Raw genomic sequence first — 17,752 nt, 5'->3', positions numbered from 1 at the left:
CCCCACATTTTACGAGGCGATACCATCCTTTCTAGGTGTCTGAATAAGGATTTTAAAGCCATGGCCTTCATTATGTAACACTAAATGTGTTATTTACGTGTGAACAATGTTGCATACGGTACGTTGGACGCACAACGCGAAGACTGAGAGACAGATTATATGACCACCTCTATGACATTTCCAAAAAACACCCCGCTAATGTGGCGAAGCCCTGGAATCTGTGCCATGATAAGGATATCAGTGGCATTCAGGGGGTGGAAAAAGTCACTTTATCTAAAAGAGGGGTGATAGGATTATTCTGTTGTGTAGAGGGAGGTTTATTGGACATTCCATCTCCATACGAGGCAGCCTACGGGCCTTCATTTTGAGTGGGACATTTCATTCTTTTCCACATATTGACTGCCCAGTATTTACTAAGGCAATATGTATGGCTCCCATTTCACTGGTTGTCGGTCCGGTGCTGACGGGTTTTTTCACCTGGTTCTGCTGGACTCATTTTATTATGTTTCTGCCGGAGTTTATTCTCTATTTTCCATTTATTATAATTGCTTTACATCGAGGACAGGCCAATTATTTGACTGAGACTGTTTCTTGAATAGGGCTGTATGCACATATTGCAGCATTTTTCGCTGCAGTGATTATGAATATCAGTATTTTTTGTGTTAATTAATATCCTATTGGACATGTTTGTCATTCGTTTGATGATCACACAGCTGATGTATTATGTTGGGTGTGTGATCAGCTAACTGGGTTTTTGCATCAGCTCACTATATCTGTCGGTATAAAGATATTCGCATTGAATTTGCCTTTGGTCTTAGAACATTCGATATCGATCGCTTATTTGGTCTATTCCTATATTTACATTTATTTTTTCTATCTATGCATTGTATCATAGCAGAAGACCTAAGTAGACACATCCAATAATGAGATATTTGCAATCTTTCTATTATGTGTCATTTTTAGGGAATATTTTTGTGTTTTTCTCTGGTGGATTTGATATTCAGTGAGCCCCATGCATCGGCATGCACACACATTGAGAGTTTTTTTCTTTCTTTTTTCTGTGTGTCTTCCGATGCGTGTGATTTTTTTAACATACAAAGTGAAAAATGTTTTACTTATGTCATTTTTTATTTTTGTTCAGGTTACACCTCTCCACCTAAGGATAAGATTTATCATGTTATTCATTTATTACCATTATGTATGCTTTCAACATAGCTTGATTTAGGTGTTTTAGGTGAAAAAGGTTTTTTCCTTCCATCCATTTAAATGCTAATCTTCAGACTTTGGATGTTCACAGGTGTTTCCTTAATCGGTTCCCGACCGGCGCACGCCGATGTACGTCGGCAGAATGGCACGGGCAGGCATATTGGCGTACCTGTACATCCATTCTTTAATGCCACCCTGCCCTGGCTCGCGTGCTGGCCGGCACCCCCGTGAGTCTGGTCGCGGGTCCCGCAGACTCGATCGCCGCGGGCATACCCGCGATCGTCTCACGGGGCGGCTGAACGAGGAGATGCCATTGTAAACAGCATCTCCCCGCTCTGCCTAGCAACAAATGACGCTGATCTCTGTTCCATGTGATTGGAGCAGAGATCAGCGTTCACAAAATAAAAGACCAGCCCCCAACAGTTAGTAACACACCCCTAGGAACACTTAACCCCTACACTGCCACCCACTCTTGAGTTAGTCAAGACTACTGTGCTCAAATTGAATATCCCATCACTCGCTAAGGTTTTTTCCTTTTCTGAATACCCCATCACCCCTACCATCCCCGACCCATCGTCCCTACTGTCCCTGACCCTATTGTCCCTACCAGGGCCGGACTTTCAATAGGGCTTGACGGGGCTCAAGCCCATGGGCCCCGTCCAATAGGGGGCCCCGCGAGCCCCGCAAGCCCATACTTTGCACTAGGCGTCCGCTTTATAGCAGGCTACAGCGCGGACGGCAGTTGCTGGGAGGACGTCTTTGTTTACTTCCCCTGATGCGTGCCGCGGGCGCGCATCGGGGAAGTTCTGTGTCGGCAGTGTCCCTTGGACACAGCCAATCACAGATCATGCTAAATGGCCAATCACAGCGGCCATTTAGCACTGATCTGTCCAATGAGAGATGATATCATGAGATCATCTCTCATCGCCGGCTCTCCCCCTCACAGAGACAGCCTGTGAGGAGGGAGAGCGACGTGCAGCCTGTCACTGTGAGTAAAAAAATAAAAAAAACAATGTAAAGTGCTGTCCCCAGTGCCATCTGTCCCCAGTGCCATCTCTCTGTCCCCAGTGCCATTTGTCCCCAGTGCCATCTCTCTGTCCCCAGTGCCACCTGTCCCCAGTGCCACCTGTCCCCAGTGCCATCTGTCCCCAGTGCCACGTATAAGTGCCATCTGTACTCAGTACCATCTGTCATCAGTGCCACCTGTCCCCAGTGCCACCTGTCCCCAGTGCCACTGCCATGTATAAGTGCCACCTCTCCCCAGTGCCATCTGTCCCCAGTGCCACGTATAAGTGCCATCTGTCCCCAGTGCCACCTGTCCCCAGTGCCACTGCCATGTATAAGTAAGTGCCACCTGTCCCCAGTGCCATCTGTCCCCAGTGCCACGTATAAGTGCCATATGTCATCAGTGCCACCTGTCCCCAGTGCCACGTATAAGTGCCATCTGTCATCAGTGCCACCTGTCCCCAGTGCCACTGCCATGTATACGTGCCACCTGTCCCCAGTGCCACGTATAAGTGCCATCTGTCCCCAGTGCCACTGCCATGTATAAGTGCCACCTGTCCCCAGTGCCATCTGTCCCCAGTGCCACGTATAAGTGCCATCTGTACTCAGTGCCATCTGTCATCAGTGCCACTGCCATGTATAAGTAAGTGCCACCTGTCCCCAGTGCCACCTGTCCCCAGTGCCACGTATAAGTGCCACCTGTCCCCAGTGCCACCTGTCCCCAGTGCCACTGCCATGTATAAGTGCCACCTGTCCCCAGTGCCCTCTGTCCCCAGTGCCACGTATAAGTGCCATCTGTCATCAGTGCCACGTATAAGTTCAATTTGTCATCAGTGCCATCTGTCCCCAGTGCCACCTGTCCCCAGTGCCACTGCCATGTATAAGTGCCACCTATCCCCAGTGTCATCTGTCCCCAGTGCCACGTATAAGTTCCATCTTTCATCAGTGCCACCTGTCCCCAGTGCCACTGCCATGTATAAGTGCCACCTGTCCCCAGTGCCATCTGTCCCCAGTGCCACGTATAAGTGCCATCTGTCATCAGTGCCACCTGTCCCCAGTGCCACGTATAAGTGCCATCTGTCATCAGTGCCACCTGTCCCCAGTGCCACTGCCACTGCCATGTATAAGTGCCACCTGTCCCCAGTACCACGTATAAGTACCATCTGTCCCCAGTGCCACCTGTCCCCAGTGCCACTGCCATGTATAAGTGCCCCCTGTCCCCAGTGCCATCTGTCCCCAGTGCCACGTATAAGTGCCATCTGTCATCAGTGCCATGTATAAGTGCCATCTGTCATCAGTGCCATCTGTCCCCAGTGCCACCTGTCCCCAGTGCCACTGCCATGGATAAGTGCCACCTATCCCCAGTGCCATCTGTCCCCAGTGCCACGTATAAGTGCCATCTTTCATCAGTGCCACCTGTCCCCAGTGCCACGTATAAGTGCCATCTGTCATCAGTGCCATCTGTCCCCAATGCCACCTGTCCCCAGTGCCACATATAAGTGCCATCTGTCATCAGTGCCATCTGTCCCCAGTGCCACCTGTCCCCAGTGCCACGTATAAGTGCCATCTGTCATCAGTGTCACGTGTCATCAGTGCCACCTGTCCCCAGTGCCATCTGTCCTCAGTGCCACCTGTCCCTAGTGCCATCTGTTATCAGTGTCACGTGTCATCAGTGCCACGTATTAGTGCCATCTGTCATCCGTGCCACATCAGTGCCACGTGTCATCAGTGCCACATCAGTGTCATGTGTCATAGTCCTGGTGCTCCTGGGCCTTCAAAAGTGTAATAGGTAGTCAAGAAGTTAGATGTGTAATTTATGTTCCTAGAACACGTGACGGCGCTACCTGCATGTTGGGCCTCTCTAAGTGGCCAGGCTGTGGAAAAGTCCCACACATGTGGTATCGTAATACTCAGGAGGAGTAGAATGTACAATTTATCTTGCACTACTTCGTTCAATGAGTTATTTTGTTATATTCTTGCAATTGATTTGTTATGATTGCAACCTTACAAGGTAGTTGATTGTTTTTCAATATGTTTTCCAGGTAAATAAGTGTTTTATATTCTCATTCTGACCAAGATATTTGTGCATTGCAATAAATACTTGATCACTTTGAACTTTTTTAATCATTATTTATTTATTGGAAAAAAACTTTTCAAGCTTCAATCAGTAATAGATTATTACTTTGTTTAGCATTTAACACTGTCTACGGTACCAGTCACCTTTTAAAAGTAGCTTGGCACTTCAAATAACGATTGGATCGATTATATTGTTACGGCACCAGATGGCGACAAATTAATATAGAAGGTAGGGCCCGAAAGTGACTCAAGCCCAGGGGCCCCCAGCACCCTAAGTCCTGCCCTGGTCCCTACCGTCCCTAACTCCATCACCCCTACCGTCCCCGACCCCATCATCCCTACTGTCCTCGACCCCATCGCCCCTACCATCCCCGACCCATCGTCCCTACTGTCCCTGACTCCATCGCAACCTATTGTCCCGGACCCTATTGCCCCTACTGTTCCAGACCCTATTGTCCCCGACCCATCGTCCCTACTGTCCCCAACCCTATCGTCCCTAACCCTATCTTCCCTACTGTTCCTGACCCCATCTCCCCTACTGTCCCCAACCCCATCGTCCCTACCGTCCCCGACCCCATCATCCCTACTGTCCTCAACCCCATCGCCCCTACCATCCCCGACCCATCGTCCCTACTGTCCCTGACTCCATCGCAACCTATTGTCCCGGACCCTATTGCCCCTACTGTTCCAGACCCTATTGTCCCCGACCCATCGTCCCTACTGTCCCCAACCCTATCGTCCCTAACCCTATCTTCCCTACTGTTCCTGACCCCATCAGCCCTACCGTCCCCGACCCCATCGTCCCTACAGTCTCTGACCCCATCTCCCCTACCGTCCCCGACCCCATCGCCCCTACAGTCTCTGACCCCATCTCCCCTACCGTCCCCGACCCCATCGCCCCTACTGTCCCCAACCCCATCGTCCCTACCTTCCCCGACCCCATCGTCCCTACCGTCCCCATCGCCCCTACTGTCCCCAACCCCATCGCCCCTACCGTCCCCGACCCCATCGTCCCTACTGTCCCTGACCCCATCGCCCCTACTGTCCCCGACTCATCGTCCCTACTTTTATCAGAATATCAGAATATTTCGCAGAAATATGATAAAAGTCGCCCTTTTACAGTATTGTGCCCCCTTGAAGAAGACCGTAATTTCTAGAGGGTCGAAACGCATTGGGGTAGCAGGGTGCTTTACTTTGAATGATTTAAAATTTATGAAAGACTTTAAAGATTTTTTTCTCATCATTTCATATGAATTTTGTACCAAATGTCGTATGTATTTCTATTTATTTCGTTGTTTCAATACATGTACACCAGAGCTTGAATTGTAAAATCATTGTGGCTACAATGCTTTTTGGGTTAATGAAATAATCTTATTTTTATCTAACATTGTCTCTCATTGCTGCTCTAAAACCCCAAAGGGGAATTTATTGTATATCTTGTGTAATTCTATTCGGGGTGTGCAGCCAGCTCAAAATGAGTGTTCCCTAAATCCCTATGCACTTTTCTCTTTACATTTAAGTCTCAGTCTTTTTCCTTTAAAAATAACAAACGTGTGACACTTCCCGCCTCTGTGCAGTTGGATTTGTAGAGAGCAGCCTGGATCCTTCTCTTCTCAGGTCCCTCCTTCCTCCTGAGCAGCTTCCTATGGGGGCACCCAAGCCCAGCTGCTGCTCCTCGTGTCCATTCAGACGTAGTAATGCCTCCTCTCTCTCCTCATTGGCTCACAGAGTTGAAATGACAGCAGGAGCCAATGAGAAGAGAAAGTCCTGTACAGCTGAGGCCCGCCTGCACATCGCTGGAAGAGATGGGGCTCAGGTAAGTATTAGGGGGGAGGGGCACACAGTGGCATTGCTGGGGGGGGGGGAGGGAGGGGCGCGGTCTGCCCCCGGGTGACACCCGCTGGAGGGGTGACACCATCCTGAGGGTGATGAAAGCTCTGGCTCCCTTTGGCATTTTTCTTCCAGTGCCGCTGTGTCTTCCTCCTCCTACTTCTCTGCTGAGCCCGTCACTATCTCTGCCCGGGCACCGCGGCTGTACACTCTCCTCTGCAGCTGCCGCGTACCATTTACCTGAGCTGCCCGCCCTGCCCTGGTCCCAAGCTGCTACGGTAACAGGCGGGGGTGTCGGCTTGCGATGACGGGTGTTCGCTGCCCTGAGGTGAGGTGTTATGATGTGGTGATAGGTCGGGGGGGTTGCCATGGTCAAGTCTGACGATTATATATATATATATATATATATATCAGACCAGCTTACGGTGTCAGACACCATGGCAACCTCCAACCGGTGGACACCGCCCCGCCCGTTACCGTACCCAGGTATAGTAGCTGAGCTGCCCTTAGCTGACCTAATAAGGGGGGGTGACCGCAGCTCAGGGATAGACAAACAGTGACCCACATCAGACCCGTCCAGCAAGCAACACACCGTGTCAGCGGGTCAGTTCCAAAATCCAAATCAAATCATCGGTGCCAATAATCCATTATCTGCTGTGCTCAGGGACAGATCCAATCCAGAGATCACCATACAGAGAGATCGGATCTGTCCCTGAGGACAGCAAATAATGCAAAGTATGGGCGGAGCTGCGATGACGTCACTCCCGTGGGTGGAGCTGAGATTAAGTCACGCCCGTGGGCAGAGCTGCAATTGCATCACTCCCGTGGGTGGAGCTGCGATGACATCACTCCTGTGGGTGTAGCTGAGATGGTGTCACTCCCGTGGGCGGAGCTGCGATGACATCACTCCCGTGGGCGGAGCTGCGATGACATCACTCCCGTGGGCGGAGCTGCGATGACATCACTCCCGTGGGCAGATGTGTGATGACGTCACTCCGGTGGGCGGAGCTGTGAAGACGTCACTCCCGCTAGCGGAGCTGCGATGACGTCACTCCTGTGGGCGGAGCTATGATGACGTCACTCCTGTGGGTGGAGCTGTGATGACATCACTCCCACGGGCGGAGCTGTGAAGATGTCACTCCCGCGGGCGGAGCTGCAACAGCGTCACTCGGGTGTAGCTGAGATTAAGTCACGCCCGTCGGCGGAGCTGCGATGGCGTCACTTCCGTGGGTGGAGCTGTGATGACATCACTCCTGTGGGCAGATGTACGATGATGTCACTCCTGTGGGCGGAGTTCTGATGAAGTCACTCCTGCTGGCGGAGCTGCAATGACGTCACTCCCATGGGCGGAGCTGCGATGACGTCACTCCTGTGGGTGGAGCTGTGATGACGTCACTCCCGTGGGCGGAGCTGCAATGACATCACTCCCACGGACGGAGCTGCGATGAGGTCACTCCCGTGGGCAGATGTACGATGACGTCACTCCTGTGAGCGGAGTTCTGATGACGTCACTCCCGCTGGCGGAGCTGCAATGACTTCACTCCCATGGGCGGAGCTGCGATGACGTCACTCCCATGCATGTGTGCGGGAGCCCTCGGGTACGGCGCGGGGCTGTGAAGGTGCGGGACAGTATGCCAGTGCGCCGCTGACCTCAGTGGCTGGTTCTCGTGCGATTCATTTTACCTGAAGGTAACGTTAATATAACAAATCCGATTTGCTAGTTGTTTGATTGTTGTTATCGGCGCTCGTATTGCCAACATATGCCGTGTTCTGTGGGGTACAAAATGATTGGGGGTGGGGGGGGGGGTGACACCACGGGGGGCACACAGACGTGTTTTATTTTTATAGAATCTCCTTCTACCTTTACAATCGCCGCTTCACCGATTGCGGACCGGCCCCCGCAGTTTTACTGAGGTAGGTTGGCCCCGCTGTGGATGTCCCACGGAATCCATGTCCACGGAGATCCCCCCGCGATCGTCTCACGGGGAGGAAGAACGGCGAGATTCCGATGTGAACAAACATCTCCCCGTTCTGCCCAGTGACAGGTCACTGATCACAGATCCCTGTGATTGGAGCAGAGATCAGTGAGAATCACTTCCTAGGACACATTTAACCCCTACAGCGCCACCTAGTGTTACCCCCTTCACTGCCAGTCACATTTACACTCATCAACCAATGCCTTTTTAATCGCACTGATCGCTGGATAAATGTGAATGGTCCCAAAATAGCGGCAGAATTGTCCGATGTGTCCGCCGTAATGTCGCAGTCACGATAAAAATCGCTGATCGCCGCCATTACTAATAAAAAAAAAAGATGAATAAAACTGCCATAAAACTATCCCCTATTTTGTAAACGCAACGTATCAATAATCGCTTATTGACATTTTTTTTTTTTTTACTAAGAATATGTAGAAGAAAACGTATCGGCCTAAACTGAGGGAAGAAACGTCGTTTATATATATTTTTGGGGGATATTTATTACAGCAAAAAGTAAAAAATAATGCGTTTTTTTTAAATGGTCGCTCTTTTCTTGTTTATAGCGCAAAAAATAAAGACGGCCGCGGTGATCAAATACCCCCGAAAGAAAGTTCTATTTGTGGGAAAAAAAGGACAGCAAATTTGGTTTTGGAGCCACGTCGCACGACCGCGCAATTGTCAGTTAAAGCGACGCCGTGCCGAATCGCTAAAAGTGCTCTGGTCAGGAAAGGGGGGGGGGGTAAATCCTCCCGGGGCTGAAATGGTTAAGAAACGCCCCACATACATAATACTGCGGCCGGGGCGGCCCTTTAGCACAAGATCACGTACCTCTGCCTGATTGTTTTTCTTCTGCTCCTGCTGTGATTGGACTCCAGGGGAGCCAATCAGGGGGTCCGGCTGACCTGATGTCCCCCATAAACCCAACGATCGCTCTGATAGGAAGACGGAGATCTCTGCCTTCCTACAGTACAACCATCCCCCGCACTCCGTAGGATCACATTTAACCCTTTCATCACCGCTGATGTTAACCCCTTCCTTGCCAGTGTCATTAGTACAGTGACAGTGCATATTTTTAGCTCTGATCACTGTACAGGTGTCATCGCATTCCCACGAAAAATCGCAGATCGCCGCCATTACTAGTGAGACCCCTTTCACACGGGGCAGTGCGGGGCGTTATCATTGTTTTAGCGAGGCTTTGGTGCCGCTAGCGGGGTGCTTTTAACCCCCCAGAAGGCACAGTGCTGTAGTGGACGATGCAGTGGTATAGTGGGCGGCACAGTGGTGTAGTGAGTAGCACAGTGGTGTAGTGGTTAGCACAGTGGTGTAGTGGGTAGCACAGTGGTGTAGTGGTTAGCACAGTGGTGTAGTGGGTAGCACAGTGGTGTAGTGGTTAGCACAGTGGTGTAGTGGGTAGCACAGTGGTGTAGTGGTTAGCACAGTGGTGTAGTGGGTAGCACAGTGGTGTAGTGGTTAGCACAGTGGTGTAGTGGGTAGCACAGTGGTGTAGTGGTTAGCACAGTGATGTAGTGGTTAGCACAGTGGTGTAGTGGGTAGCACAGTGGTGTAGTGGTTAGCACAGTGGTGTAGTGGTTAGCGCAGTGGTGTAGTGGGTGGCACAGTGGTGTAGTGGTTAGCACAGTGGTGTAGTGGGTAGCACAGTGGTGTAGTGGTTAGCACAGTGGTGTAGTGGTTAGCACAGTGGTGTAGTGGTTAGCACAGTGGTGTAGTGGTTAGCGCAGTGGTGTAGTGGGTGGCACAGTGGTGTAGTGGTTAGCGCAGTGGTGTGGTGAGTAGCACAGTGGTGTAGTGGTTAGTGCAGTGTTGTAGTGGGTGGCACAGTGGTGTAGTAAGTAGCACAGTGGTGTAGTGGGTAGCACAGTGGTGTAGTAAGTAGCACAGTGGTGTAGTGGGTAGCACCGTGGTGTAGTGGGTGGCGCAGTGGTGTGGTGAGTAGCACAGTGGTGTAGTGAGTAGCACAGTGGTGTAGTGGTTAGTGCAGTGTTGTAGTGGGTGGCACAGTGGTGTAGTAAGTAGCACAGTGGTGTAGTGGGTGGCACAGTGGTGTAGTGGGTGGCACAGTGGTGTAGTGAGTAGCACAGTGGTGTAGTGGGTGGCACAGTGGTGTAGTGGGTGGCACAGTGGTGTGGTGAGTAGCACAGTGGTGTAGTGAGTAGCACAGTGGTGTAGTGGTTAGTGCAGTGTTGTAGTGGGTGGCACAGTGGTGTAGTAAGTAGCACAGTGGTGTAATGGGTAGCACAGTGGTGTAGTAAGTAGCACAGTGGTGTAGTGGGTAGCACCGTGGTGTAGTGGGTGGCACAGTGGTATAGTGGGTGGCACAGTGGTGTAGTGGGCAGCACAGTGGTGTAGTGGATGGCACAGTGGTGTAGTAAGTAGCACAGTGGTGTAGTGGGTAGCACCGTGGTGTAGTGGGCGGCACAGTGGTATAGTGGGTGGCACAGTGGTGTAGTGGGCAGCACAGTGGTGTAGTGGGTAGCACAGTAGTGTAGTGAGTGGCACAGTGGTATAGTGGGCAGCACAGTGGTGTAGTGGTTAGCACAGTGGTGTAGTGGTTAGCACAGTGGTGTAGTGGTTAGCGCAGTGGTGTGGTGAGTAGTACAGTGGTGTAGTGGTTAGTGCAGTGTTGTAGTGGGTGGCACAGTGGTGTAGTGGGAAGCACAGTGGTGTAGTGGGTGGCACAGTGGTGTAGTGGGTAGCACAGTGGTGTAGTGGGTGGCACAGTGGTGTAGTGGGTGGCACAGTGGTGTAGTGGGTAGCACAGTGGTGTAGTGGGTGGCACAGTGGTGTAGTGGGTGGCACAGTGGTGTAGTGGGTGGCACAGTGGTGTAGTGGGTGGCACAGTGGTATAGTGGGCAGCAGAGTGGTGTAGTGGGTAGCGCAGTGGGGTAGTGGTTAGCAAAGTGGTGTAGTAGTTAGCACAGTGGTGTAGTGAGTAGCACAGTGGTGTAATGGTTAGCGCAGTGGTGTAGTGGTTAGCGCAGTGGTGTAGTGGTTAGCGCAGTGGTGTAGTGAGTAGCACAGTGGTGTAGTGAGTAGCACAGTGGTGTAGTGGGCGGCACAGTGGTGTAGTGGTTAGCGCAGTGGTGTAGTGGTTAGCGCAGTGGTGTAGTGAGTAGCACAGTGGTGTAGTGAGTAGCACAGTGGTGTAGTGGGCGGCACAGTGGTGTAGTGGTTAGCGCAGTGGTTAGTGGGTAGCACAGTGGTGTAGTGGTTTGCGCAGTGGTGCAGTGGTTAGCACAGTGGTGTAGTGGTTTGCGCAGTGGTGCAGTGGTTAGCACAGTGGTGTAGTGGTTTGCGCAGTGGTGCAGTGGTTAGCACAGTGGTGTAGTGAGTAGCACAGTGGTGTAGTGGTTAGCGTAGTGGTGTAGTGGGTAGTGCAATGGTGTAGTGGTTAGCGCAGTGGTGTAGTGAGTAGCACAGTGGTGTAGTGGGCGGCACAGTGGTATAGTGGGCGGCACAGTGGTATAGTGGGCGGCACAGTGGTATAGTGGTTAGCTTAGTGGTGTAGTGGTTAGCGCAGTGGTGTAGTGGTTAGCACAGTGGTGTAGTGAGTAGCACAGTGGTGTAGTGGGTGGCACAGTGGTGTAGTGGTTTGCGCAGTGGTTAGCACAGTGGTGTAGTGGTTAGTGCAGTGTTGTAGTGGGTGGCACAGTGGTGTAGTGAGTAGCACCGTGGTGTAGTGGGTGGCACAGTGGTGTAGTGGGCAGCACAGTGGTGTAGTGGGTAGCACAGTAGTGTAGTGAGTGGCACAGTGGTATAGTGGGCAGCACAGTGGTGTAGTGGTTAGCGCAGTGGTGTAGTGGTTAGCACAGTGGTGTAGTGGTTAGCGCATTGGTGTGGTGAGTGGCACAGTGGTGTAGTGGTTAGTGCAGTGTTGTAGTGGGTGGCACAGTGGTGTAGTGGGTGGCACAGTGGTGTAGTGGGTAGCACAGTGGTGTAGTGGGTGGCACAGTGGTATAGTGGGTGGCACAGTGGTGTAGTGGGTGGCAGAGTGGTGTAGTGGGTAGCGCAGTGGGGTAGTGGTTAGCAAAGTGGTGTAGTAGTTAGCACAGTGGTGTAGTGAGTAGAGCAGTAGTGTAGTGGTTAGCGCAGTGGTGTAGTGAGTAGCACAGTGGTGTAGTGATTAGCGCAGTGGTGTAATGGGTAGCACAGTGGTGTAGTGAGTAGCACAGTGATGTAGTGGGCGGCACAGTGGTGTAGTGGTTAGCGCAGTGGTTAGTGGGTAGCACAGTGGTGTAGTGGTTTGTGCAGTGGTGCAGTGGTTAGCACAGTGGTGTAGTGGTTAGCACAGTGGTGTAGTGAGTAGCACAGTGGTGTAGTGGTTAGCGCAGTGGTGTAGTGAGTAGCACAGTGGCGTGGTGGTTAGCACAGTGGTGTAGTGGTTAGCACAGTGGTATAGTGGGCGGCACAGTGGTATAGTGGGCGGCACAGTGGTGTAGTGGGCGGCACAGTGGTATAGTGGGCGGCACAGTGGTGTAGTGGGTAGCACAGTAGTGTAGTGGGCGGCACAGGGGTGTAGAGGGTGGCACACCGGTGTAGTGGGTAGCACAGTGGTGTAGTGGTTAGCACAGTTGTGTAGTGGGCAGCGCAGTGGTGTAGTGGTTAGCACAGCGGTATAGTGGGTAGCACAGTGGTGTAGTGAGTAGTACAGTGGTGTAGTGGTTAGCACTCTCACCTAGCAGTAAGAAGGTCTCTGGTTTGAATGCCAACCACGACACTACCTGTGTGGAGTTTGCATGTTCTCCCTGTGCCTGCGTGGGTTTCCTCCCACACTCCAAAGACATGCAGGGAGGTTAATTGGTTTCTGTCCAAAATCGTCCATAGTATATGAATGGGGACCTTGGATTGTGGCTCCTTGAGGGTAAGGACCGATGTGAGTGTGCAATGTACAGGGGTAGGGACAATTGTAGACACTCACTCAGGTTGAAATGGATGGACTGGTGTCTTTATTCAACCTTACTAACTATGTAACCCCATCCCGGTGTGAACGCACTCGAGATTCCTCACACTCGGGTCTGACATGAGAGGCGCTATTTGTAGCGCAGAAAAACGCCTGAAAAGCGGCTCGGTGTGAATGGGGTCTAATAAATAAATAAATAAATAAAAATCCCCCCCCGCCGCGCCCCGTTACCCCCGCCATGCCCCGGTACTCCCCGCCGCGCCCCGGTACCCCCCGCCATGCCCCAGTACCCCCCGCCGCAGCCCGTTACCCCCACCATGGGTACCCCCCGCCGCGCCCCGTTACTCCCGCCATGCCCCGGTACCCTCCGCCGCTCCCCGTTACCCCCGCCATGCCCCGTTACCCCCGCCATGCCCCGGTACTCCCCGCCGCGCCCCGGTACCCCCCGCCATGCCCCAGTACCCCCCGCCGCAGCCCGTTACCCCCACCATGCCCCGGTACCCCCCGCCGCGCCCCGTTACCCCCGCCATGCCCCGGTACCCTCTGCCGCGCCCCGTTACCCCCGCCATGCCCCGGTACCCCCCGCCGCGCCCCGTTACCCCCGCCATGCCCCGGTACCCCCCGCCGCGCCCCGTTACTCCCGCCATGCCCCGGTACCCTCCGCCGCTCCCCGTTACCCCCGCCATGCCCCGTTACCCCCGCCATGCCCCGGTACCCCCTGCCGCGCCCCGTTACCCCCGCCATGCCCCGGTACCCCCCGCCGCGCCCTGTTACCCCCGCCATGCCCCGGTACCCTCCGCCGCTCCCCGTTACCCCCGCCATGCCCCGGTACCCCCCGCCGCGCCCCGTTACCCCCGCCATGCCCCGGTACCCCCCGCCGCGCCCCGTTACCCCCGCCATGCCCCGGTACCCTCTGCCGCTCCCCGTTACCCCCGCCATGCCCCGGTACCCCCCGCCGCGCCCCGTTACCCCCGCCATGCCCCAGTACCCCCCACCACGCCCCATTACCCCCGCCATGCCCCGGTACACTCCGCCATGCCCCAGTACCCCCCGCCGCGCCCCGGTACCCCCCGCCGCGCTCCGGAGCTGCTGGCAGCGGTGGAGACGATCGGATCTTCTACCTTGTGTGGTTTAGAGGAGTGAGGGGAAGATGACTCCGCCCATTTCCATGGCGTGAAAATATCAGCTCCGCCCACAGCTCTTAAAGGGACATTTTATTTTTCTTACATTTTGGTGTAGATATGAGGTGGGAGGTCTTTGTGACCCCCCCGGACCTCACATATAGGGGGTCCTGTCAGCCATTATTTCTATCACAAGGGATCTTTACATCAATAGGAATAAAAGTGACAACATTTTTTTTGTTTTAAAAAACAGTGTAAAAATAAACACAACATTTTTTTTGTTTTAAAAAACAGTGTAAAAATAAACACTAAAATAAGAAAATAATAATTTGTAATCGCGCCCGTCCCGCCGAGCTCGGAAGTGAAGGTGTATGAAATCGGGGGTCACACCACACATGGGAGGTATCGCCGCGATCGGGAGAGCGAGAGCGATAATTCTATCCCCGATCCTCCTCTGTAACTCAGAACCGGCAACCGGTACAATTTTTTAAATGTCACCTATGGAGATTTTTAAGGGTAAAGTTTGTCGCTGTTCCACCAGCGGGCGCGGCGTTGAGGCGCGATGACGTGTTCGGTATCAATTCACTCGCCGTAACTTTATCTTTCACAATATAGATGAAGATTGGGCCAACTTTACTGTTGTTTTATTTTTTTACTTAAAAAAGTGATTTTTTTTCCCAAAAAATTGCGCTTGTAAGAAGACTGCGCGAATACGGTGTGACGGAAAGTGTTACAACGTCCGCCATTTTATTCTCCGGGGTGTTAGAAAACAAAATAATATATATATGTAGTTTCTAGCCTAAAAAAACTTTATTTAACGAAGACACCGAATCTCAGAAAGAGGCTCGGTCCTTAAGTGGTTTAAGGAACGCAGTGCTATATAACAAAAAAATGGCCTGGTCATTAAAGGGGTAAATCTTCTGGAGGGGGAGGGGTTAACTCATCTTTTTAGGTATAATTCTCCTTTAAGAGGGCGGGGCAGGGGGTGTGTCCTATGCCTGCATACTGTCCATTGTTCTCATCTCAGACAGTGGGGAGGGGTGTGACCATAGTGACCCCTCCCATCCCAGGGATCGGACTATAGGAGATGCTGGAGGAAGGAATGACTCCTCCCCCTCCCAGCAGATCAGCTGAAGATGGAATACAAAATCATTTATTATCATCAAACACCAGAGACGTCCAATCACAGAGCTCAGAGGGCGGGTCCAACACAGGGACGTCCAATCACAGAGCTCAGAGGGCGGGTCCAACACAGGGACGTCCAATCACAGAGCTCAGAGGGCGGGTCCAACACAGGGATATCCAATCACAGAGTTCAGAGGGCGGGTCCTATATAGGCAGCTTCCAAGGAAGGAGAAAGGGTGCAGGCTAATCTAACTCCTCCCCCTCTCCGGATACACACCCAATCGCTAGCGACCCCGCCCCATCACATGAGTTTTATATCTTCCTATACTGGGCGGAGCCGAAGATCATTTATAGAAGAGATTGTTTGTGGGCGGAGTCTATTCGGTTTCCCCGCCCCTCCTCCATGATGACGCCGAAATGTCTAATCACACAGCCGGAGCTCCAGTGGGGGCGGTGGAGGGGCGGAGTCGCTCGGCGGGAGCTCCGCCTCCTCCGCTCACATGGGAGGACGATTTCCGGCAGCAAAGTCACGTGCGGGGGGGGGGCGGGGCGATGTTGCTTTGGTAACCATACACACTGCGACCCGATAGGCTCCTCCCATACAGTTCCACCCGGTCACATGACGGTGACGTCACGGCCGCTCCCGCCTGAGATCCGACATCGATCGGTGAGAATTTTTCCGCCGCCCCTCCCCCTCCCGGTACACCGCCCCTCCCCCTCCCGGTACATATCCCCCTCCCGGTACCCCGCCTCTCCCGGTACATGCCCCCCTCTGGGCTGGAACACATCCTCCCATCCCCCACCTATCTCTCCACACTGTACACCCCCCAATTTCACCCCCCTCACCCACCTATCACACCCCTCCCCCTCCCGGTACACATCTCCTCACCCTACGGGCCAAGGACCGTACACCCCCTCCCCCCCTATCACCCCCTTCCCCAATATTACCCCCCCAGGTAAGTTGTCGGTGAGTCCCCCCCCCCCTCCCCCCTCAGATCTGAGGTGATAATGAGATCTCTGTATTCCTTCCCCCCCCCTCCGATCTGTGCCATTATTATGTGGGGGAGGGTGACTCCTCTCCCCCAGGACACCTCGGGTCTGTCCCGGTTATATCCCCCCCCCCGGAGAAGAATGTCACTGGGGGGGAGGGGGGTCAGATCTGTGTGAGGAGAGATCACATTCCAGGACTACACATAGGACCTTGTGGGGGGGGGGGGGGGGGCTGATATCTGTCATCTCCAGACTGATCTGTGAGGGGAGATCTGAGGGGTGCAGAAGACATAGATTGGGGTCTCGTCACCACGGAGACGGTATAGGAAGCCCTGTGAGATGATCAGCTGACCCGAGGGGGATGGGGGGGTAGATGGAAACTGGGAGAGGTCCAAATACAGAACCTTGAGGAACCTCAACAGAGAAAAGATCAGGAAAAAGTGACGGTGACCCTGAAGGTGAGATGAGAAGGAAGAGAACCGGCAAAGAGGTCTGGGACTAGGAGGACAGAAGAGTGTCCATTGGATTTGGGTCTAGGAGTAGGAGGATAGAAGAGTGTCCATTGGATTTGGCTCTAGGAGTAGGAGGACAGAAGAGTGTCCATTGGATTTGGGTCTAGGAGTAGGAGGACAGAAGAGTGTCCATTGGATTTGGGTCTAGGAGTAGGAGGACAGAAGAGTGTCCATTGGATTTGGGTCTAGGAGTAGGAGGACAGAAGAGTGTCCATTGGATTTGGGTCTAGGAGTAGGAGGACAGAAGAGTGTCCATTGGATTTGGGTCTAGGAGTAGGAGGACAGAAGAGTGTCCATTGGATTTGGGTCTAGGAGTAGGAGGATAGAAGAGTGTCCATTGGATTTGGCTCTAGGAGTAGGAGGACAGAATAGTGTCCATTGGATTTGGGTCTAGGAGTAGGAGGACAGAAGAGTGTCCATTGGATTTGGCTCTAGGAGTAGGAGGACAGAAGAGTGTCCATTGGATTTGGCTCTAGGAGTAGGAGGACAGAAGAGTGTCCATTGGATTTGGGTCTAGGAGTAGGAGGACAGAAGAGTGTCCATTGGATTTGGGTCTAGGAGTAGGAGGACAGAAGAGTGTCCATTGGATTTGGGTCTAGGAGTAGGAGGACAGAAGAGTGTCCATTGGATTTGGGTCTAGGAGTAGGAGGACAGAATAGTGTCCATTGGATTTGGGTCTAGGAGTAGGAGGACAGAAGAGTGTCTATTGGATTTGGCTCTAGGAGTAGGAGGAGAGAAGAATGTCCATTGGATTTGGGTCTAGGAGTAGGAGGACAGAAGAGTGTCCATTGGATTTGGGTCTAGGAGTAGGAGGACAGAAGAGTGTCCATTGGATTTGGGTCTAGGAGTAGGAGGGCAGAAGAGTGTCCATTGGATTTGGCTCTAGGAGTAGGACAGAAGAGTGTCCATTGGATTTGGGTCTAGGAGTAGGAGGACAGAAGAGTGTCCATTGGATTTGGGTCTAGGAGTAGGAGGACAGAAGAGTGTCCATTG

At 52.8% G+C, this 17,752-nt stretch overlaps 1 protein-coding gene across 5 annotated transcripts in view; it reads left to right on the top strand.

Annotated features, from left to right (window-relative positions):
- Positions 1–15,827: 15,827 nt before the first annotated feature.
- LOC143989352 (phosphofurin acidic cluster sorting protein 2-like) overlaps positions 15,828–17,752 on the top strand; it is a 134,714-nt gene continuing 132,789 nt past the window's right edge. For 4 of the 5 annotated variants that reach the window (XM_077489453.1, XM_077489451.1, XM_077489450.1 and 1 more), the window contains exon 1: positions 15,862–15,924. In XM_077489453.1, the coding sequence (XP_077345579.1) occupies positions 15,877–15,924 (48 nt within the window). In that variant the 5' untranslated portion in view covers positions 15,862–15,876. Of the gene's footprint in view, positions 15,925–17,752 lie in introns of all 5 variants that reach the window. The other variant, XM_077489454.1, reaches the window with a different exon arrangement.

Source organism: Lithobates pipiens, unplaced genomic scaffold (assembly GCF_037356315.1).
Source record: "Lithobates pipiens isolate NorthernLeopardFrog02 unplaced genomic scaffold, aLitPip1_a1.2 Scaffold_18, whole genome shotgun sequence".
NCBI lineage: Eukaryota > Metazoa > Chordata > Amphibia > Anura > Ranidae > Lithobates > Lithobates pipiens.
This window is presented reverse-complemented; position numbering and strand designations above follow the sequence as displayed.